Source organism: Oncorhynchus masou, chromosome 28 (genome assembly GCF_036934945.1).
Source record: "Oncorhynchus masou masou isolate Uvic2021 chromosome 28, UVic_Omas_1.1, whole genome shotgun sequence".
NCBI classification, from domain to species: domain Eukaryota; kingdom Metazoa; phylum Chordata; class Actinopteri; order Salmoniformes; family Salmonidae; genus Oncorhynchus; species Oncorhynchus masou.
The window spans coordinates 71305712-71332631 of NC_088239.1; the positions used below are offsets into that span (position 1 = coordinate 71305712).

Here is a 26920-nt window from a genome sequence, read left to right on the forward strand (position 1 = left end):
GATTGATGGTACTGGGCAGGTGAGATGGTACTGGGCAGGTGAGATGGTACAAGGTAATGGGCTCTCAACCAAAACACCTGTGTGTGAATGTGAGCATTTGTGTGAGATTTGAATGGTGAGAAACCCTAAAGACACTGTGTAGTAGGCTTCACAGAGTGACAGAACAGTAGAGCAGTGGTTCCCACTGGGTGGCAGGTAGCCTAGTGGTTAGAGCGTTGGGCCAGTAGCCGAAAAGTTGCTGGTTCAAATACCCGAGCTGTCAAGGTGAAAAATCTGTTGATGTGCCATTGAGCAAGGCACTTAACCCTGCTCCAGTGGCACTGTACTACTATAGATGACCCTGCAAAACTGCACATTTCACTGCACCTATCCTCTACCCAAAGTTCCCCTGAAGTACCCCTTTGTGCATTTTAACAGTAGGCCTATGGTCTAATTGGTCTTCTCAAGTAACCCTGTGGATAGACCAAGTACCCCCTGGTCCTAGTACCCCCAGGGGTCCTAGTACCCCTGTGGATAGACCAAGTACCCCCTGGTCCTAGTACCCCTGTGGATAGACCTAGTACCCCCTGGTCCTAGTACCCCTGTGGATAGACCTAGTACCCCTGTGGATAGACCAAGTACCCCCTGGTCCTAGTACCCCTGTGGATAGACCTAGTACCCCTGTGGATAGACCAAGTACCCCCAGGGGTCCTAGTACCCCTTTGGATAGACCAAGTACCCCCTGGTCCTAGTACCCCTGTGGATAGACCAAGTACCCCCTGGTCCTAGTACCCTTGTGGATAGACCAAGTACCCCCTGGTCCTAGTACCCCTGTGGATAGACCAAGTACCCCCAGGGGTCCTAGTACCCCTTTGGATAGACCAAGTACCCCCTGGTCCTAGTACCCCTGTGGATAGACCAAGTACCCCCTGGTCCTAGTACCCCTGTGGATAGACCAAGTACCCCCTGGTCCTAGTACCCTTGTGGATAGACCAAGTACCCCCTGGTCCTAGTACCCCTGTGGATAGACCAAGTACCCCCTGGTCCTAGTACCCCTGTGGATAGACCTAGTACCCCCTGGTCCTAGTACCCCTGTGGATAGACCTAGTACTCCCTGGTCCTAGTACCCCTGTGGATAGACCAAGTACCCCCTGGTCCTAGTACCCCTGTGGATAGACCTAGTACCCCCAGGGGTCCTAGTACCCCTGTGGATAGACCAAGTACCCACTGGTCCTAGTACCCCTGTGGATAGACCTAGTACCCCCAGGGGTCCTAGTACCCCTGTGGATAGACCAAGTACCCCCTGGTCCTAGTACCCCTGTGGATAGACCTAGTACCCCTGTGGATAGACCAAGTACCCCCTGGTCCTAGTACCCCTGTGGATAGACCTAGTACCCCGTGGATAGACCAAGTACCCCCTGGTCCTAGTACCCCTGTGGATAGACCAAGTACCCCCTGGTCCTAGTACCCCTGTGGATAGACCAAGTACCCCCAGTTAGGATCCACTGCAGTAGAGGGAGGAGGAGGAAGAGAGGAGACTCACTTTGGCTGAGGAGAAACAGAGGACAGGGAGAAAGGAGGAACTCTGGTTCCGGAGAGGAGAGGGAGGGACGGAAGATACGCTCAGGCCCTGTGAGGAGGAGGGGAGTGAGGGAAAGAGAGAAACCCAATAAGGTTTAAAGACAAGAAGTGGGTTTAGGTTAGGTGAGAGTGGGGGAAATATATAAGGGAGGAGAGGAAAGGGAATATGAGAGGGAGGAGAGGGACTATATAAAAGAGGAAGGAGGAGAGGAAAGGGAATACGAGAGGGAGGAGAGGGACTATATAAAAGAGGAAGGAGGAGAGGAAAGGGAATACGAGAGGGAGGAGAGGGACTATATAAAAGAGGAAGGAGGAGAGGAAAGGGAATACGAGAGGGAGGAGAGGGATGAGAGGAAGTAGTAAAGAAATATGAATTGAGGGAGACGGGAGGGGGTGAAAGGAGAAGAGGGGAATGGAGAGAAGAAGCCTGTAAAGAGGAGAAGTGAAGAGTAGACCGTAGAGAGAGGAGGTGATGGAGCTTGGTTATGTCCTTCATCCTTACCCACTGTGGGTGTGTTGGAGGCACTGAGAGAGGCGGTGGAGGACAGGGAGGAGGAGCTCTCTGCCCGGGCCAGGGGAGCAGCCGGAGGAGGACTGGCGTTGGACAACGTCTTGGTCGGGCTGAAAGGCCGCACCTGGTTGGTTAGACAGCACAAACCCAGAAATCAACCAATGGTAATGGATTCCACTAATTAACCCCATACAGTGTAAATAACAAGAGCAAAAAAATAAAAAATAAATGTAGTCCATTATCATGAATCAATAGAGAATGCTTCCACAAATCAATACTCTGATGCCCACAGATCAGGTTCTCTAAGTCTAGTGAAGATACTGCAGATTCTCTATCAGATAGTGGGCAGGTACTCCGGTGGAGATTGACGCTGGGCAGGTACTCTGAATTGAGATTGATACTGGGAGGGTACTCACAATTTCATTGATTCCTGTGAGTTTTCCTGTGGGTAGTTTGGGTCTGGAAGAGGGTCGTGGAGGAGCCACTATGGCCCCAGTTTGAGGGGTAGTGGGTCTGGCCAGGGCAGGCACTGCAGAGAGGAGGGGGGACAAAAAGGAAAGGACTTAGAATCCAGGGTATGATGAGGTAAATCATGCTGCACTATATGTAATATACTTCTGATACAATTCTTAACAGGTTCAGTGCATTTTTTTAACTTTTTAAACATCACTGAGTCACTCAAAGTAATGCAAAACCATGCAAACACAGAAGTCAAGACATGCACAAATTCTGAATCATAAAATACAGAACAAAATTCCGATCACTCACAAAAAACTGTGTTAACAATTCTCTAAGGCAGACAAGCATATGCCCCTCAAAACAAAAACAAAACACACATTAAATCAAAAATGCATTATTCAACCAAACATATTATAAATAAGGTTGAAATAAAATAATAGTCATAAAAGCTGGAAACTGAAAAAAATAGTTTTAAAAAGTAGTACAAGAGAGAAAAATGCCAAAGGCAGAACTTGACACTACTCCAGTTTATGCCATGCTAGAGGTTACCATTGTGTGCCTGGCTAACTGCTGCTGCTGCCACCATCCCCACTGTCAGTGCTGAAAAGACCTCAGGGACAGAGGAGGCGCTGACCTCCACAACCCCACTGCTCAGCGCCATCTTATTATAGGGATCAGCGGGGTCATCAGAGAAGAAACAGATGGACCGGCGAGACTGAGGCCTGCCGGTAGGAGGGTTAGACTGGGTCCGGACGCGGTTTACCGGACCTGTACCCGGACAGCAGCTCTGCTGGCGTCGGACTGGCACAATGTCGTGGTTGACGTCGATCCACTGGCTCTGGGATCTGGTAAAGGCAGACTGGTTCTCTCCCTGAGGCACGCTGGTTGGGTCTGGGCCTGGGGTTGGTTCTATGGGCTCATCCTGCCGGGTGATGGGGGTCCTCTGGGCCCGGGCTGGGATGGGCTTCAGGGCCACAAAGGGGTCAGCTGGTGAGTTCCATGGAGAGAAGGTGGTGGTAGTAGTGGTGGTAGTGGTGGTGGTGGGAGGTAGAGGGGTGACCTCTCCTTTGGCCTGCTGCAGGCCGTCTGCCAGTGGGGGAGAGGAGAACTCCTGCTGTAACACCCCCTCATCTGTTGATGGCACATGACAGTCCAGGGCAGGGCAGAGTGATGAACCTATACCACAGAGTAAGCAGGAACCATACTAGCTAACACTTACAAAGATACTCATGCAAACATCTTTACATTCCTACGTCATATAATGATTTCTGTTGCATTATACTGAACAAACGAGTACTTTTTTTTTCACTCAAAGAACAAGGCTTGGGGATGCCCATCTACAGATTACTATAATTAAACTAGTTTCCATCTATGGAACAGCCAGGTGTAGGCATAGTTCACTGTGAACTGCAATCCTATGCAATCTCTGAGCAACATTAGGCAATGCGAGTGTCGGGCTGTGACAGGAATGAATGCCTGGCATGTTTCAGTCTTAACTGGTAATAAATAGTGTTAGAGGATTACAGCTGGTTGAGAGGATATGAGCCACTCTGACTTGGAGTGTTAGGTCCTCACACCATGCAGACACGCAGAGCCACACAGCACTCTCAGCTTATCTAGGCAGGGCTCTCAATCCAACACTAATTCAGTTATCCATCTTCCTCATTGGATTGGTTGAACAAAGTATACACAACTACAACTAACAGTCCATCACTGAAATCCTACAATAAAAGAGTGGATTGGAGAAATTTGGCGCAAACATTGGAGAAACATAATCACCAAACACAACAAGCAACTGGATAAGACGTCGGATGAATGTTACGGCTTTTTGTCAGTGAGGTTAGATAGTTGGACCCTGATTCAGTAGAGCGCAACCGCACAGAAAACAGTGGTGTAAATGGGTGCAGCTCGGGCAAACATTTTACCTGCCTCCCCTGGCAGAAACACAGGGGACTCGTTAATGTGTAGAGGACAGAGAGGAATGGAGAGGAAAAGAGAGTCGATGTCTGGAGGAGGCGGCGGGGGGAAGGGGGGGAAAGGGGGAGAAAGGAGGGTTAACACACAGAGGCTAAAATAACTACCTGTAAAAGAACAGAGTCAGAAAGCCCTACATACTCAAATAAAACTAGAGCCTAATCATCTCTTTCAGGCTTGCCAAATGACTGACTCCAAAGCAGATGCTTGTTTGCAGTTCAGTCAGGGCCAGATGAATGTGTTGTATGTGTGTATTAATGGCTGGTAATGCCTGTGTTTTACACAGAGAGCTTAAACAGGTCTCTAAAGGACTTAAGAGTCATCACAGTATCCTTACCAGGGGACTTTACACAGATGTTTGGGCTTTTAAGGAGGAACTTTTGACAATAACGAGATAGTGTTTGACAACATACATGCCAATAGGCCTCATCGCCAACCCTCTGACCCAAACTAGGTGCCAATTAACTGTGGATTACGATTAGCCCAGGCAATGGGTCAGTGCTAACGTAACTATTTCAATACACAGTCAGTCAGTCACACACAGAGACTCCACACTACATAAACCTTGGCACTGAAACCATCTTCTCACATATCTGTACTGGAGTGAGAGGCAGGACAGTGTGAACGAGAGAAAGAGGGATGTAAAGGAAATTAAAAATAAACTAAACACACGTGTACTTACAAATGCAAATAAAGCCCCCCCCCCACAGCCAAATGCATACTAATCAAACTGTAACAATAATTATTAATCAAATAAAAGAACAAAGCTTAAGACAGTTAATTGAATAACAAAACTGTAAATAAAATAAACTGTGAATAAATAAATGGGCAAAACCTCCACACGACACTTGATGTCAAACTTGCAAAAGAATAAGCAAAAAGGTTACATGACCTATTAGAAAGTCATATCAACAATAAACACATGAACAAAACATGTTCAGTGACACAGACACACACGTTCCGTTTAGGTTGGCAGTGAGCACCCAAAACCAGCCCGCAAAAAAATAAAAAGTTGGAGAAAAAAAACCCGGTAAAATTACCATGAATTCTGCAAAAAATGGGTTTGATTTAGGAAATCTGTTCCAAAATATTCCCACAGATAAAAAAATAGACATCTCTACCCGGCACAGCCAGAAGAGGACTGGCCACCCCACATAGGAAGAAACCTAGAGAGGAACCAGGCTAGGTTTTGGCCTTTCTAGGGAGTTTTTCCTAACCACCGTGCTTCTACACCTGCATTGCTTGCTGTTTGGGGTTTTAGGCCTGGTTTCTGTACAGCACTTTGAGATATCAGCTGATGTACGAAGGGCTATATAAATAAATTTGATTTGACATGCGTGATAGTGTCTCAATGTAATAAAATACCATTTCTTTTGGTGTCAATGTGTACAGTAGGAGCTTACTACTGTTGTTGAGCTGTGCAGGGGACTACCTGGCCTGCATGTGGAGCTTTTTACAATTTGAATATCATTTAACCTTTATTTAACTATGTGGGGTCATGCCTGTATCAGTAGTAGTTTGAGGTAATAGTGAAAACCAAAGCCATTTATAAAGAGAGTTCAAATGATCCAATCAGAACCCCATCATGGCCGGCACCGACCTCACCCAGCCACCCATAGGAATACACTGAAACACTGTTACGCTTGAAGGGTGGGGCTTACCTGTTGATGAGGACACTGAGGAGGAGGAGCCTCTTAGGGTGGGGGCGGGGCCGAACGGATCCAGTGAGAGAAGGTCATTATTGAGAGCAGGTCTACTGCTGAGAGAGCGAGAGAGAGAGAGGAGGGATGGATAGAGAAAGGGGGAGAAAGTGATGTGAAAATGAGAGCAATTACTAAACAGTTAGAGTAGGGCAATCAAGTGTGTGTATCAAGTGTTTCTGAGCCAATTTGTATCTGTAAGTTAGGAGAATCTTTATCCTGTACTTACTCATTGAAATATGTTGACATCCTGGCCTTTCCCAACTCATCACCTGGTTGAGAAGAGAACATACAAATAACAACCTTAACCTCAGCAAGGTTACATAGGTGGAGGGAACACCCTGTCCCATACCCCCCCACCCAGACAGGCATTTAAAACACACACTGTATGGAGCAAGAGACCCCATGCTACTAGTGTGTTAATGTGTTATTTGTACAGTAGCAGAGGTTCCCCACCCAGCAAGACATTCCTCGATTGGTCCCAAATATAACCCATATTATTTTCAGATCTACATCAAACTACGTAGCTCCTTGCGACTGTGGCGAACAGATAGTGTTAGAAAAGCTTTGTTAAATGCTGAAGATCATTGTTTTGAAGCACTGCTTTATTAGCTAGCATGTTTGTTTGTGTTAGCTTTAGCTGTAGAGTACAGTATTAACCACAGGGTGGGGGGGGGAGCTGAGGTGGGGGTGTGGAGGTCTACTTGGCATGGCATGTTTGGTGGTGGTTTGGCGGGGGGGGGGCAGACTGACTAGAGAGGTACGTATAGTACTCACCTAGCACCTGAGAGCCTATCGCTGAGTGGGAATGCATTCCTGACAGCCCTGAGCATGTTTAAACACATGGCTATGAATCTCTTAACTCTACCACATATACATAGTATCAGCCTTAAACTCTATCAAAAAGTTGCATTATCAGTCTTAGCTCTATCAAATTGATAAAATACTTTCAAACTATAACTTGATATGATGGTAATATGAATATCAAAGGATAATAAAGGGATGTTATTTAAACTGTGTATAATGCTACTTAATATATTTGTGATATATTTATTTCTTCATGGTTTACTTGCTAACACCCACTAATAGTTCACAGTTTGAGACAGTTACGTGACTTGTTGCATTCCTTTATCGACAACTAATTCATTTGTTCAAGCAGAAAATCAAACACAGCAAAATATACAAATTGTAGCCAAAAACTCAGGAGGAAAATGATCATTTCTGACATGCAAAATAAAAACAAGCAATTAAGCAATCAATCTTTTACTCATAGCTTATAGGGGGAACAGGAATCCCCTCTTAAATACACACATATAAAAAACTAACTAAGTTTACTTTAGCTGGGGATATGTTGGTTTTGGCGAGGTTGCTAGGATTTTTTATTTTCTTTAAGAACGACCTGAGGCAAGAAAAATGAAGTTAAAAAGTCAAAAATGGTCGCAGCCATCAAACAGAGGAGGAGGAGGAGAGGGGGTGTCAAATAAAATACTCACTGGATTGGTTCCTTCGCATCTGACTCTGAGAATATAAACAGACATTAATTAACTACAGATAAGATAAGACACACAGAACTTCAGCCCTCATCCTCCACAAAAAAAAGACTAACAATCCCAAAACCTACTTTACTGCACAAAGACAAAATGAATATCAGAGAAAAGTACATTTGAAGTAAATGTACGTAAAACATGGTTGTATCTGGAATGTTCTTGTCAGTACTTTGATGCCATTATTATAACAGACAGTAGGTGATTTGGCATAGGTCCTAGATGGAACCAATCTTCAGTAGTGCAGGGTCAATTCACTTCTGTCTGTACACAGTATCTCGAACTACACCTATTTAAGATGACAGCTCAACGTTCCTCAATGTGTTACTCTTTCAGAATCAACACTTGTGAAATAACTTACTTGCTGAATAACACTTTCTAAAAACAGAGATATGCACAATACAGGCGATATTTATCAGGTGGGGTACGGTACTCACAATACAGGCGATATTTATCAGGAGGGGTACGGTACTCACAATACAGGCGATATTTATCAGGAGGGGTACGGTACTCACAATACAGGCAATATTTATCAGGTGGGGTACGGTACTCACAATACAGGCAATATTTATCAGGAGGGGTACGGTACTCACAATACAGGGGATATTTATCAGGTGGGGTACGGTACTCTCAATACAGGCGATATTTATCAGGTGGGGTACGGTACTCACAATACAGGCGATATTTATCAGGTGGGGTACGGTACTCACAATACAGGCGATATTTATCAGGTGGGGTACGGTCCTCACAATACAGGCGATATTTATCAGGTGGGGTACGGTACTCACAATACAGGCAATATTTATCAGGTGGGGTACGGTACTCACAATACGGGCGATATTTATCAGGTGGGGTACAGTACTCACAATACAGGCGATATTTATCAGGTGGGGTACAGTACTCACAATACAGGAGATATTTATCAGGTGGGGTACAGTACTCACAATACCAAAAAAACTGTCCCGAACTAAAATAGAATTGATAAATGGAAATGTTGAAAAGCGTATTATTAACTATTCCCTGAGAGGCTTTTTCCACATCAGTTTTAAAGAGACAGTAAATCACAGGATTAAGCTTCTCAGACACATACCAGACATTAAACCTAGGGTGAAAAATGCAGCTGCACAGAACAGACAGGACACAGTATCTAACCCCGCACTGCCATCAATCAGGTATGAGAGAGAGAGGAGAGGGAGAGAGATATTCAAAAACTAACAGTTGCAACCAACAGAAGATCTGATGTACTTCTGTGTGACCCAATGGAAACTAAGACCATCAATTCCAATAAAGCCTTTATTGACACACTGAAAAAGGAGAGGGAGAAAGAAGGAGGAGAGGAACAGAAGGGGTTTAGAGGGAGGCAGCTGAAGCGTCAAAGCGCCGTGGTGCTGTGGGTCCAGGGTTTAGTCCCACAGGCACTAAGCAACAAATGGGTTCAATTACGGCTGAAGCCTGCCACACACACACTACAGATCTCCACACAGACACACACTACAGATCTCCACACAGACACACACTACAGATCTCCACACACACACACACACTACAGATCTCCACACACACACACACTACAGATCTCAACACACACACTACAGATCTCCACACACACACACACTACAGATCTCCACACACACACACACACTACAGATCTCCACACACACACACACTACAGATCTCCACACACACACTACAGATCTCCACACACACACTACAGATCTCCACACACACACTACAGATCTCCACACAGACACACACTAAAGATCTCCACACAGACACACACTACAGATCTCCACACAGACACACACTACAGATCTCCACACACACTACAGATCTCCACACACACACACACACACTACAGATCTCCACACACACACACACACACTACAGATCTCCACACACACACTACAGATCTACACACACACACTACAGATCTCCACACAGACACACACTAAAGATCTCCACACAGACACACACTACAGATCTCCACACAGACACACACTACAGATCTCCACACACACTACAGATCTCCACACACACACACACACACACACTACAGATCTCCACACACACACACACACACACACACTACAGATCTCCACACACACACTACAGATCTCCACACACACACTACAGATCTCCACACACACACACACTACAGCTCTCCACACACACACACACACTACAGAGCTCCACACAGACACACACTACAGATCTCCACACACACTACAGATCTCCACACACACACAAACACACTACAGATCTCCACACACACACACACACACACACTACAGATCTCCACAACCACTACAGATCTCCACACACACACACACTACAGCTCTCCACACACACACACACTACAGATCTCCACACACACACACACACACACACACACACACACACACACTACAGAGCTCCACACACACACACTACAGATCTCCACACACACACACTACAGATCTCCACACACACACACAAACACACTACAGATCTCCACACACACACACACACACTACAGATCTCCACACACACACACACACACTACAGATCTCCACACACACACACTACAGATCCACACACACACACACACACTACAGATCCACACACACACACTACAGATCCACACACACACACTACAGATCCACACACACACACTACAGATCCACACACACACACTACAGATCTCCACACACACACACACACACACACACTACAGATCTCCACACACACACACACACTACAGATCTCCACACACACTACAGATCTCCACACAGACACACACTACAGATCTCCACACAGACACACACTACAGATCTCCACACACACACACACTACAGATCTCCACACACACACACACTACAGATCTCCACACACACACACTACAGATCTCCACACAAACACACTACAGATCTCCACACACACACACTACAGATCTCCACACACACACACTACAGATCTCCACACACACACACTACAGATCTCCACACACACACACACACACACTACAGATCTCCACACACACACACTACAGATCTCCACACACACACACACTACAGATCTCCACACAGACACACACTACAGATCTCCACACAGACACACACTACAGATCTCCACACAGGCACACACTACAGATCTCCACACAGGCACACACTAAAGATCTCCACACAGGCACACACTAAAGATCTCCACACAGACACACACTAAAGATCTCCACACAGACACACACTACAGATCTCCACACAGACACACACTACAGATCTCCACACAGACACACACTAAAGATCTCCACACAGACACACACGACAGATCTCCACACAGACACACACTACAGATCTCCACACACACTACATATCTCCACACACACACACACACACACACACACACACACTACATATCTCCACACACACACACACACACTACAGATCTACACACACTACAGACATCCACACACACACACTACAGACATCCACACACACACACTACAGCTCTCCACACACACACACTACAGCTCTCCACACACACACACACACTACAGATGTCCACACACACACACACACTACAGATCTCCACACACACACACACACTACAGATCTCCACACACACACACACACTACAGATCTCCACACACACAAACACACTACAGATCTCCACACACACACAAACACACACACTACAGATCTCCACACACACACAAACACACACACTACAGATCTCCACACACACACACACTACAGAGCTCCACACACACACACACACACACACACACTACAGATCTCCACACACACACACACACTACAGATCTCCACACACACACACACTACAGAGCTCCACACACACACACACTACAGATCTCCACACACACACACACACACTACAGATCTCCACACACACACACTACAGATCTCCACACACACACACTACAGATCTCCACACACACACACTACAGATCTCCACAACCACTACAGATCTCCACACACACACACACTACAGCTCTCCACACACACACACACACACTACAGAGCTCCACACACACACAAACACACTACAGATCTCCACACACACACACACACACACACACACACACACACACACACACACTACAGATCTCCACAACCACTACAGATCTCCACACACACACACACTACAGCTCTCCACACACACACACACACACACACTACAGATCTCCACACACACTACAGAGCTCCACACACACACACTACAGATCTCCACACACACACACACTACAGATCTCCACACACACACACTACAGATCTCCACACACACACACACAAACACACTACAGATCTCCACACACACACACACACACTACAGATCTCCACACACACACACTACAGATCCACACACACACACTACAGATCTCCACACACACACTACAGATCTCCACACACACACACACACACACTACAGATCTCCACACACACACACACACACACACTACAGATCTCCACACACACTACAGATCTCCACACAGACACACTACAGATCTCCACACAGACACACACTACAGATCTCCACACACACACACTACAGATCTCCACACACACACACTACAGATCTCCACACACACACACTACAGATCTCCACACACACACACACTACAGATCTCCACACAGACACACACTACAGATCTCCACACAGACACACACTACAGATCTCCACACAGACACACACTACAGATCTCCACACAGACACACACTACAGATCTCCACACAGGCACACACTAAAGATCTCCACACAGGCACACACTAAAGATCTCCACACAGACACACACTAAAGATCTCCACACAGACACACACTACAGATCTCCACACAGACACACACTACAGATCTCCACACAGACACACACTAAAGATCTCCACACAGACACACACGACAGATCTCCACACAGACACACACTACAGATCTCCACACACACTACATATCTCCACACACACACACACTACATATCTCCACACACACTACATATCTCCACACACACACACACACTACATATCTCCACACACACACACACTACAGATCTACACACACTACAGATCTCCACACACACACACACACACTACAGATCTCCACACACACACACTACAGACATCCACACACACACACTACAGCTCTCCACACACACACACACTACAGATCTCCACACACACACACACTACAGATCTCCACACACACACACACACTACAGATCTCCACACACACACACACACACTACAGATCTCCACACACACAAACACACTACAGATCTCCACACACACACAAACACACACACTACAGATCTCCACACACACACACACACTACAGATCTCCACACACACACACACACTACAGATCTCCACACACACACACACACTACAGATCTCCACACACACACACACACTACAGATCTCCACACACACACACACTACAGATCTCCACACACACACACACTACAGATCTCCACACACACACACACTACAGATCTCCACACACACACACACACTACAGATCTCCACACACACACACACACTACAGATCTCCACACACACACACACTACAGATCTCCACACACACACACACACTACAGATCTCCACACACACACACACACTACAGATCTCCACACACACACACACACTACAGATCTCCACACACACACACACACACACTACAGATCTCCACACACACACACACACTACAGATCTCCACACACACACTACAGATCTCCACACACACACACACACACTACAGATCTCCACACACACACACACACACTACAGAGCTCCACACACACACACACACACACTACAGATCTCCACACACACACACACACTACAGATCTCCACACACACACACACTACAGAGCTCCACACACACACTACAGATCTCCACACACACACACACACTACAGATCTCCACACACACACACACACACTACAGATCTCCACACACACACACACACACACACACACACTACAGAGCTCCACACACACACACACACACTACAGATCTCCACACACACACACACACTACAGATCTCCACACACACACACACACTACAGATCTCCACACACACACTACAGATCTCCACACACACACACACACACTACAGAGCTCCACACACACACACACTACAGAGCTCCACACACACACACACTACAGATCTCCACACACACACACTACAGATCTCCACACACACACTACAGATCTCCACACACACACACACTACAGATCTCCACACACACACACTACAGATCTCCACACACACACACACACACACTACAGATCTCCACACACACAATACAGATCTCCACACACACACACACTACAGATCTCTACACACACTACAGCTCTCTCCACACACGCACACACACACTACAGACCTCCACACACACACACACCAGATCTCCACACACACACACACACACTACAGATCTCCACACACACACACTACAGATCCACACACACACACACACACACACACACACACTACAGATCTCCACACACACACACACACACACTACAGATCTCCACACACACACACACACACTACAGATCTCCACACACACACTACAGCTCTCCACACACACACTACAGATCTACAGATCTCCACACACACACTACAGATCTCACACACACACACTACAGATCTCCACACACACACACACACACTACAGATCTCCACACACACACTACAGATCTCCACACACACACACACACACACTACAGATCTCCACACACACACACTACAGATCTCACACACACACACACACTACAGATCTCCACACACACACTACAGATCTCCACACACACCACACACACACACACACTACAGATCTCCACACACACACATACACACACACACACTACAGATCTCACACACACACACACACACTACAGATCTCCACACACACACACTACAGATCTCACACACACACACACACACACACACACACACACACACACACTACAGATCTCCACACACACACACAGATCTCCACACACACACACACAGACACACACACACACACACTACAGATCTCCACACACACACACTACAGATCTCACACACACACACACACACTACAGATCTCCACACACACACACACACACACTACAGATCTCCACACACACACACTACAGCTCCACACACACACACACACACACACTACAGACACACACACACTACAGATCTCCACACACACACTACAGATCTCACACACACACACTACAGATCTCACACACACACACACACACACTACAGATCCACACACACACACACACACACACTACAGATCTCACACACACACACTACAGATCTCCACACACACACTACAGATCTCCACACACACACACACACACTACAGATCTCCACACACACACACTACAGATCTCCACACACACACACACACACACACTACAGATCTCCACACACACACACACACACACACACACACACACACACACACACACTACAGATCTCCACACACACACACTACAGATCTCCACACACACACACTACAGATCTCCACACACACACACTACAGATCTCCACACACACACACTACAGATCTCCACACACACACTACAGATCTCCACACACACACACTACAGATCTCCACACACACACACACTACAGATCTCCACACACACACACACACTACAGATCACACACACACACACACTACAGATCTCCACACACACACACTACAGATCTCCACACACACACACTACAGATCTCCACACACACACACTACAGATCTCCACACACACACACTACAGATCTCCACACACACACACTACAGATCTCACACACACACACACACAGATCTCCACACACACACACTACAGATCTCCACACACACACACTACAGATCTCCACACACACACACTACAGATCACACACACACTACAGATCACACACACACACTACAGATCTCACACACACTACAGATCTCCACACACACACACACTACAGATCTCTACACACACTACAGCTCTCTCCACACACGCACACACACACTACAGACCTCCACACACACACACACCAGATCTCCACACACACACTACAGATCTCCACACACACACACTACAGATCTCCACACACACACACACACACCAGATCTCCACACACACACACACACACTACAGATCTCCACACACACACACACACTACAGATCTCCACACACACACTACAGCTCTCCACACACACACTACAGATCTCCACACACACACTACAGATCTCCACACACACACTACAGATCTCCACACACACACACACACACTACAGATCTCCACACACACACACACACACTACAGATCTCCAAACACACACACTACAGATCTCCACACACACACACACACACTACAGATCTCCAAACACACACACTACAGATCTCCACACACACACACACACTACAGATCTCCACACACACACTACAGATCTCCACACACACACACACACACACACACACACACACACACACACACACACACACTACAGATCTCCACACACACACACTACAGATCTCCACACACACACACTACAGATCTCCACACACACACTACAGATCTCCACACACACACTACAGATCTCCACACACACACTACAGATCTCCACACACACACACACACACTACAGATCTCCACACACACACACTACAGATCTCCACACACACACACACACACTACAGATCTCCACACACACAATACAGATCTCCACACACACACACACACACTACAGATCTCCACACACACAATACAGATCCACACACACACACAATACAGACACACACACACTACAGATCTCCACACACACACACACACTACAGATCTCACCACACACAGACACACACTACAGATCTCACACACACACTACAGATCTCCACACACACACACTACAGATCTCCACACACACACACTACAGATCTCACACACACACACACACACACACACTACAGATCCACACACACACACACACACACTACAGATCTCACACACACACACACACTACAGATCTCCACACACACACACACACACACTACAGATCTCCACACACACACTACAGATCTCCACACACACACACACACACACTACAGATCTCCACACACACACTACAGATCTCCACACACACACTACAGATCTCCACACACACACTACAGATCACCACACACACACACTACAGATCAGATCTCCACACACACACTACAGATCTCCACACACACACACTACAGATCTCCACACACACACACACACTACAGATCTCACACACACACACACACACTACAGATCTCCACACACACACTACAGATCTCCACACACACACACTCCACACACACTACAGATCACACACACACACACACACACACTACAGATCTCACACACACACACAGATCTCCACACACACACTACAGATCTCCACACACACACACTACAGATCTCCACACACACACACAGATCTCCACACACACACACTACAGATCTCCACACACACACACACTACAGATCACACACACACACACACACTACAGATCTCCACACACACACACTACAGATCTCCACACACACACACACACTACAGATCTCCACACACACACACTACAGATCTCCACACACACACACTACAGATCTCCACACACACACACTACAGATCTCCACACACACACACTACAGATCTCCACACACACACACTACAGATCTCCACACACACTACAGATCTCCACACACACACACACACACACACACTACAGATCTCCACACACACACACTACAGATCTCCACACACCACACACACACACACACACTACAGATCTCCACACACACAATACAGATCTCCACACACACTACAGATCTCCACACACACACACAATACAGATCTCTACACACACTACAGACCTCCACACACACACACACCAGATCTCCACACACACACACACACACTACAGATCTCCACACACACACTACAGATCTCCACACACACACACTACAGATCTCCACACACACACACTACAGATCTCCACACACACACACACACACACACACACACACACACAGATCTCCACACACACACACACACTACAGATCTCCACACACACACACACTACAGATCTCCACACACACACACACTACAGATCTCCACACACACACACTACAGATCTCCACACACACACTACAGATCTCACACACACACACTACAGATCTCACACACACACACTACAGATCTCCACACACACTACAGATCTCACACACACACACTACAGATCTCCACACACACACACACACTACAGATCTCCACACACACACACTACAGATCTCCACACACACACACTACAGATCTCCACACACACACACTACAGATCTCACACACACACACACTACAGATCTCACACACACACACACTACAGATCTCACACACACACACAGATCTCCACACACACACACTACAGATCTCCACACACACACACAGATCTCCACACACACACACTACAGATCTCCACACACACACACACTACAGATCTCCACACACACACACTACAGATCTCCACACACACACACTACAGATCTCCACACACACACACACTACAGATCTCCACACACACACACACTACAGATCTCCACACACACACACACACACTACAGATCTCCACACACACACACTACAGATCTCACACACACACACTACAGATCTCACACACACACACACTACAGATCTCACACACACACACACACAGACCACACACACACACACACACTACAGATCTCACACACACACACACACACTACAGATCTCACACACACACACACAGACACACACACACACACTACAGATCTCACACACACACACTACAGATCTCCACACACACACTACAGATCTCCACACACACACACACTACAGATCTCCACACACACACACACTACAGATCTCCACACACACACACACTACAGATCTCCACACACACACACTACAGATCTCCACACACACACACTACAGATCTCCACACACACACACTACAGATCTCCACACACACACACTACAGATCTCCACACACACACACTACAGATCTCCACACACACTACAGATCTCACACACACACACTACAGATCTCCACACACACACTACAGATCTCACACACACACTACAGATCTCCACACACACACACTACAGATCTCCACACACACACACTACAGATCTCCACACACACACACTACAGATCTCCACACACACACACACACTACAGATCTCCACACACTACAGACACACACACACACTACAGATCTCCACACACACACACACTACAGACACACACACACACACACAGATCTCCACACACACACTACAGATCTCACACACACACTACAGATCTCACACACACACACTACAGATCTCCACACACACACTACAGATCTCCACACACACACTACAGATCTCCACACACACACTACAGATCTCCACACACACACACTACAGATCTCCACACACACACACACTACAGATCTCACACACACACACACACACTACAGATCTCCACACACACACACTACAGATCTCCACACACACACACTACAGATCTCCACACACACACACTACAGATCTCCACACACACACACTACAGACTACAGATCACACACACACACTACAGATCTCCACACACACACACTACAGATCTCCACACACACACACTACAGATCTCCACACACACACACTACAGATCTCCACACACACACTACAGATCTCCACACACACACACTACAGATCTCCACACACACACACTACAGATCCACACACACACACTACAGATCTCCACACACACACACTACAGATCTCCACACACACACACTACAGATCTCCACACACACTACAGATCTCCACACACACACACTACAGATCTCACACACACACACTACAGATCTCCACACACACACACTACAGATCTCCACACACACATCTCCACACACTACAGATCTCCACACACACACACTACAGATCTCCACACACACACACTACAGATCTCCACACACACACACAGATCTCACACACACACACTACAGATCTCCACACACACACACTACAGATCTCCACACACACACACTACAGATCTCCACACACACACACTACAGATCTCCACACACACACACTACAGATCTCCACACACACACACTACAGATCTCCACACACACACACTACAGATCTCCACACACACACACTACAGATCTCCACACACACACTACAGATCTCCACACACACACTACAGATCTCCACACACACACACTACAGATCTCCACACACTACAGATCTCCACACACTACAGATCTCCACACACTACAGATCTCCACACACACACAGATCTCCACACACTACAGATCTCCACCACAGATCACACACTACAGATCTCCACACACTACAGATCTCCACACACTACAGATCTCCACACACTACAGATCTCCACACACTACAGATCTCCACACACTACAGATCTCCACACACTACAGATCTCCACACACTACAGATCTCCACACACCACAGATCTCCACACACTACAGATCTCCACACACTACAGATCTCCACACACCACAGATCTCCACACACCACAGATCTCCACACACCACAGATCTCCACACACCACAGATCTCCACACACCACAGATCTCCACACACCACAGATCTCCACACACCACAGATCTCCACACACACACACACACCAGATCTCCACACACACACACACACACACCAGATCTCCACACACACACACACACCAGATCTCCACACACACACACACACACACACACACACACTACAGATCTCCACACACACACACACTACAGATCTCCACACACACTACAGCTCTCCACACACACTACAGCTCTCCACACACACACACACACTACAGCTCTCCACACACACACACACACTACAGCTCTCCACACACACACACACACACTCCACACATCTCTCCACACACACACTACAGCTCTCCACACACACACACACACACTCACACACACACACACACACACACACACACACACACACACTACAGCTCTCCACACACACACACACACTACAGCTCCCACACACACACACACACTACAGCTCTCCACACACCACACACACACACTACAGCTCTCCACACACACACACACACACACACACTACAGCTCTCGCCACACACACACACACTACAGCTCTCGCCACACACACACACACACACACACTACAGCTCTCACACACACACACACACACACAGCTCTCCACACACACACACAGCTCACACACACACACACACACACACTACAGCTCTCCACACACACACACACACACTACAGCTCTCGCACACACACACACACACTACAGCTCACACACACACACACACACTACAGCTCTCCACACACACACACACACTACAGCTCTCCACACACACACTACAGCTCTCCACACACACACACACACACACACTACAGCTCTCCACACACACACACACACACACACACACACACACACTACAGATCTCCACACACACACACACACACACACTACAGCTCTCCACACACACACACACACACACACACCACACACTACAGCTCTCCACACACACACACACACACACTACAGCTCTCCACACACACACACACACACACTACAGCTCTCCACACACACACACACACACACACTACAGCTCTCCACACACACACACACACACACACACTACAGCTCTCCACACACACACACACACACACACACACTACAGCTCTCCACACACACTACAGATCTCCACACACACACACAGATCACACACACACACTACACATCTCACACACACACACTACAGATCTCCACACACACACTACAGATCTCCACACACACACACACACACACACACTACAGATCTCCACACACACACACACACTCACACACACACACACACACACTACAGATCTCACACACACACTACAGATCTCCACACACACACACACACACACTACAGATCTCACACACACACACTACAGATCTCCACACACACATTACAGATCTCCACACACACACATTACAGATCTCACACACACACACAGACACACACACACATTACAGATCTCCACACACACACACACATATTACAGATCTCCACACACACACATTACAGATCTCACACACACACACAGACACACACACATTACAGATCTCCACACACACACACACACACACACACACACACACACACACACACACACACACATTACAGATCTCCACACACACACATTACAGATCTCCACACACACACACTACAGATCTCCACACACACACTACAGATCTCCACACACACACACACACACACACACACATATTACAGATCTCCACACACACATATTACAGATCTCCACACACACACATATTACAGATCTCCACACACACACATATTACAGATCTCCACACACACACACACATTACAGATCTCCACACACACACACACATATTACAGATCTCCACACACACACACACACATTACAGATCTCCACACACACACACACACACATTACAGATCTCCACACACACACACACACATTACAGATCTCCACACACACACACACACACACACATTACAGATCTCCACACACACACACACACACATTACAGATCTCCACACACACACACACACACACACACATTACAGATCTCCACACACACACACACTACAGATCTCCACACACACACACACTACAGATCTCCACACACACACACACTACAGATCTCCACACACACACTACAGATCTCCACACACACACTACAGATCTCCACACACACACTACAGATCTCCACACACACACTACAGATCTCCACACACACACTACAGATCTCCACACACACACACACACACACACACACATATTACAGATCTCCACACACACATATTACAGATCTCCACACACACACATATTACAGATCTCCACACACACACACACACATATTACAGATCTCCACACACACACACATATTACAGATCTCCACACACACACACATATTACAGATCTCCACACACACACACACGCACACATTACAGATCTCCACACACACACACACACACACATTACAGATCTCCACACACACACACACACACACACATTACAGATCTCCACACACACACATTACAGATCTCCACACACACACACACACACTACAGATCCCCACACACACACACACACACACACACTACAGATCTCCACACACACACACACACACACACTACAGATCTCCACACACAGTCACACATAAACCATTCCGGCTGCTGTTTCAATAAAGGAACAAACAGCACAGAAGGGAACTGATAAGGAGAAAGACAAAATGGCAAGAAATTGATGCAACGTTCATTGTCGTCTAGATTTTTTAACTAGAGAACATTTAGCGCAGAACATTTCTGTCAATATTAAGGTGGAAAGAAAATACATAAGATTTGAAGGAGGGAGCAATAAAATAAAACGCAGGGAATATTACAGTACTTCAGGTGAAAGTCCAAACAGAAAAAAGAAACAGTAGGCTGCTGCTGTTAGTCGTTGGACTGAGAAAATATTTAAATATTAAGTCCTGTTGTCGAGCAAAAACTCATTTGTAAATGACCAAATCCGAATTTCAGGCCTTGGAAAAGCCAGAGAATGTTTTTCCTCAAGAAACTTCTTAATGCTTCAAAAATAACAAAGAAATTCTCCATAAACATAGGAATTCGACACAAAGTGGAGTCATTCCATTTAAAACAACAAAAAATTAGCAGAATCATGCTTATTTAAAACATATCTGAAAAGAATATTTCTAAACACTGTCAAATGTAACGGTTGACTAACCCCATAAAGAGTCACATACAAGTAATGTCCAAACCCAGCAGCAAAATGCCCTAAGAAAACAAGAGTAAATACCAATAGAGAGATAGAGAGGGCGTGGTAGACCGAGGGGGAGAGAGGGTCAATGACAAAAAGATAAAGAGATTCCGTGACAGTCGTTTAGAGTGGTAGGACTCCTCTAGCTGCAATGGGGGAGCTCACACTACCTCCTGAAGCAGCACACGGACTGTTCACACACACACTACTGTTTTAAAGTTTAATGGCAGGCGCTACTTCCACCCTGAGCAGGCAGACAGAGAGCGCGGCTCAGAGATTTAGAGATGATATGGCCAGTCAGTCAGTCAAAGTTGAATGGAGAGGTCAACTCCAGGCCTAAAAGGTCAGGCCAGGCTCTGCGTGCTGGAGCTCTGACAGTCTCTGCATGCCATCTCATCCCATTACGTGACAGCAGGGTGAAGTGGGGTGTGACGACTGACTCTACTGTAACACCATGCAACTAGTTGTACAGCAGTGGTACCACTGCTTCTAAACAGATGGTTCAGAACCTAGAGACAAGGCCATTCCACCTGCGCCAACCGTTGTGTTCAAGTACAGCAAGAGAGAAAACAAGTGACCAAAACCGAAGACTATTTGTGATACATTTTTACCCTACCGGTCAAACACAGAAAAACAAATCCAAATTATGTTTGAATTATGACTCATGCATGGAGATTTCAATCTTTAAAGAAAAACTCCCAACTGAACCTTATGAATGAGCTCACTCACTCCTACTGTCCACAGTGACTCATCTTAGACAGTTGAGACAAAGGTTCAAACTGGCAAAAGAACAGAATAAGGCAAAAATGACATTCAAATATGTATGATACTGTCTAATGATTCTGGTAGAGGGCTTTATGACCAAGTACCCATCCCCAGATATTACAGTGGAAACTCAATGTACTACTGCCCTCTAGTGTTAGAGAGGAGAAGGGACAGACAGAGTGACGGGGAACTGGCCCTCAGACAAACAGAGAGAGAGTAGACTAAGGTTAGTGAATGGGTGTAGTTGAAGTGTACGGAGGAAACATCTTTAGAGACAGAATACAGCAGAACGTTGATCTCTTTCTACATGCTTTCAGATGTATTTCTGTGGTAACAGTAGTGATGTGCAACTTTCTATATTAATGTTGTAGGATACAGGATTTGAACCTTATCCAAGTGTGTATCCAATATACAAGTGTGAAGGACTCCTTCACCAAGGTGGGAGGTGAGGAAGTATTGATTGTTATATTGATCAGACAGTTTGTGTGTCTGTCTACTCTCCAATGTGTGTTTGGAATCTATGGCAATCGGACAGAATTGTGGAGCAACAGGTTTCTATCAAATGAAGTCGTACGGAGTTGAAGTACCGAGGTTGGTGGCGATAGGCTGATGTTTCCAATGGAGGCCTTGAGTTGGTCGATGGTGGCTCGGCTTTGTTGCGTCCTGTTGTTGGGCGCCACCGGCTTGATTTCCACACGGAACTTCCTGGGTTCATCCTCGTCCTCCGAGTCACTCGACGAATAGAACAAGTTCTCTTTGGCATGTGGATCACGGATTAAGGAAGCAGAACGGATTAGAACACCAAGCCAGATCAGTGGCTATACAGTATGGCAATATGGTAACAAGGCCAACAGAGGACATCAACCCCAGCAGATGAAGGAATGATAAGAAGAGTTTGAAGACCGTGTTGGAAGGTTAACAGTGTTAAAGTGTGAGTATTGAGGAAGGATATCATTTTGGTTGCGGTCTTCCGGTCTGATGCAGAAGCCATCTTCATCAACCGTGGGGACATTCTAGAACAAACACAACAACAGTAATGCATCACTTAGTAATGCACTTAAGCATTTCCTGCTGTGTGTGTGAGACTCACAGCGTTTTGGAAGTCTATGGTGCCATAGTATCCAGGAGGAACTCCATTGGTATTGTTCTACAGCCCAGAGGAGACACAGAGAGACAGACACAGAGAAAGAGAGACAGACAGACACCCAGACAGACACAGACACCGAGAGAGAAACAGACACCGAGACACAGACACAGACACCGAGAGAGAAACAGACACCGAGACAGACAGACACCGAGACAGACAGACACCGAGACAGACAGACACCGAGACAGACAGACACCGAGACAGACAGACACCGAGACAGACAGACACCGAGACAGACAGACACGAGACAGACAGACACCGAGACAGACAGACACCGAGACAGACAGACACCGAGACAGACAGACACCGAGACAGACAGACACCGAGACAGACAGACACCGAGACAGACAGACACCGAGACAGACAGACAGACACCAGACAGACCGAGACAGACACAGACAGACACCGAGACAGACACGAGAGACAGACACCAGACAGACACAGACCGAGACAGACACCGAGACAGACACAGACACCCAGACAGACACCGAGACAGACACAGACACCGAGACAGACACAGACACGAGACAGAGACAGACACAGACACCGAGACAGACACAGACACCGAGACAGACACAGACCGAGACAGACACAGACACCGAGACAGACACAGACACCGAGACAGACACAGACACCGAGACAGACACAGACACCGAGACAGACACGAGACAGACACCGAGACAGACACAGACACCCAGACACAGACACCGAGACAGACACAGACACCGAGACAGACACAGACACCGAGACAGACACAGACACCGAGACAGACACAGACACCGAGACAGACACAGACACCGAGACAGACACAGACACCGAGACAGACACAGACACCGAGACAGACGAGACAGACAGACACCGAGACAGACAGACAGACAGACACCGAGACAGACACAGACACCGAGACAGACACAGACAGAGACAGAGACAGACACCGAGACAGACACAGACACCGAGACAGACACCGAGACAGACACAGACACCGAGCCGGACAGACAGACAGACAGACAGACAGACACCCAGACAGACAGACAGACAGACACCGAGACAGACAGACAGACACCGAGACAGACAGACAGACACCGAGACAGACAGACAGACACCGAGACAGACACAGACAGACACCGAGACAGACACCGAGACAGACACGAGACAGACACCGAGACAGACACGAGACAGACACCGAGACAGACACCGAGACAGACACCGAGACAGACACCGAGACAGACACCGAGACAGACACCGAGACAGACACCGAGACAGACACCGAGACAGACACCGAGACAGACACCGAGACAGACACGAGACAGACACAGACAGACACCGAGACAGACACCGAGACAGACACCGAGACAGACACCGAGACAGACACAGACAGAGACAGACAGACACCGAGACAGACAGACC

The 26920-nt window shown here is 46.9% G+C and overlaps 1 protein-coding gene across 7 annotated transcripts in view; it reads right to left on the reverse strand.

The window, feature by feature from the left end:
* Positions 1-26920, reverse strand: part of LOC135518183 (F-BAR domain only protein 2-like) — a 102381-nt gene that overhangs the window by 12954 nt on the left and 62507 nt on the right. For 2 of the 7 annotated variants that reach the window (XM_064943144.1, XM_064943138.1), the window contains 9 exons: positions 25457-25513; positions 25317-25379; positions 24954-25127; positions 7698-7722; positions 6982-7029; positions 6434-6476; positions 6166-6263; positions 2488-2600; positions 2063-2195 (listed from right to left, as the gene is read on the reverse strand). In XM_064943144.1, coding sequence (XP_064799216.1) covers positions 2063-2195; positions 2488-2600; positions 6166-6263; positions 6434-6476; positions 6982-7029; positions 7698-7722; positions 24954-25127; positions 25317-25379; positions 25457-25513 — 754 coding nt within the window. Of the gene's footprint in view, positions 1-1522; positions 1610-2062; positions 2196-2487; positions 2601-3079; positions 3662-4455; positions 4537-6165; positions 6264-6433; positions 6477-6981; positions 7030-7697; positions 7723-24953; positions 25128-25316; positions 25380-25456; positions 25514-26920 lie in introns of all 7 variants that reach the window. The other 5 variants (XM_064943145.1, XM_064943139.1, XM_064943142.1 and 2 more) reach the window with 5 other exon arrangements.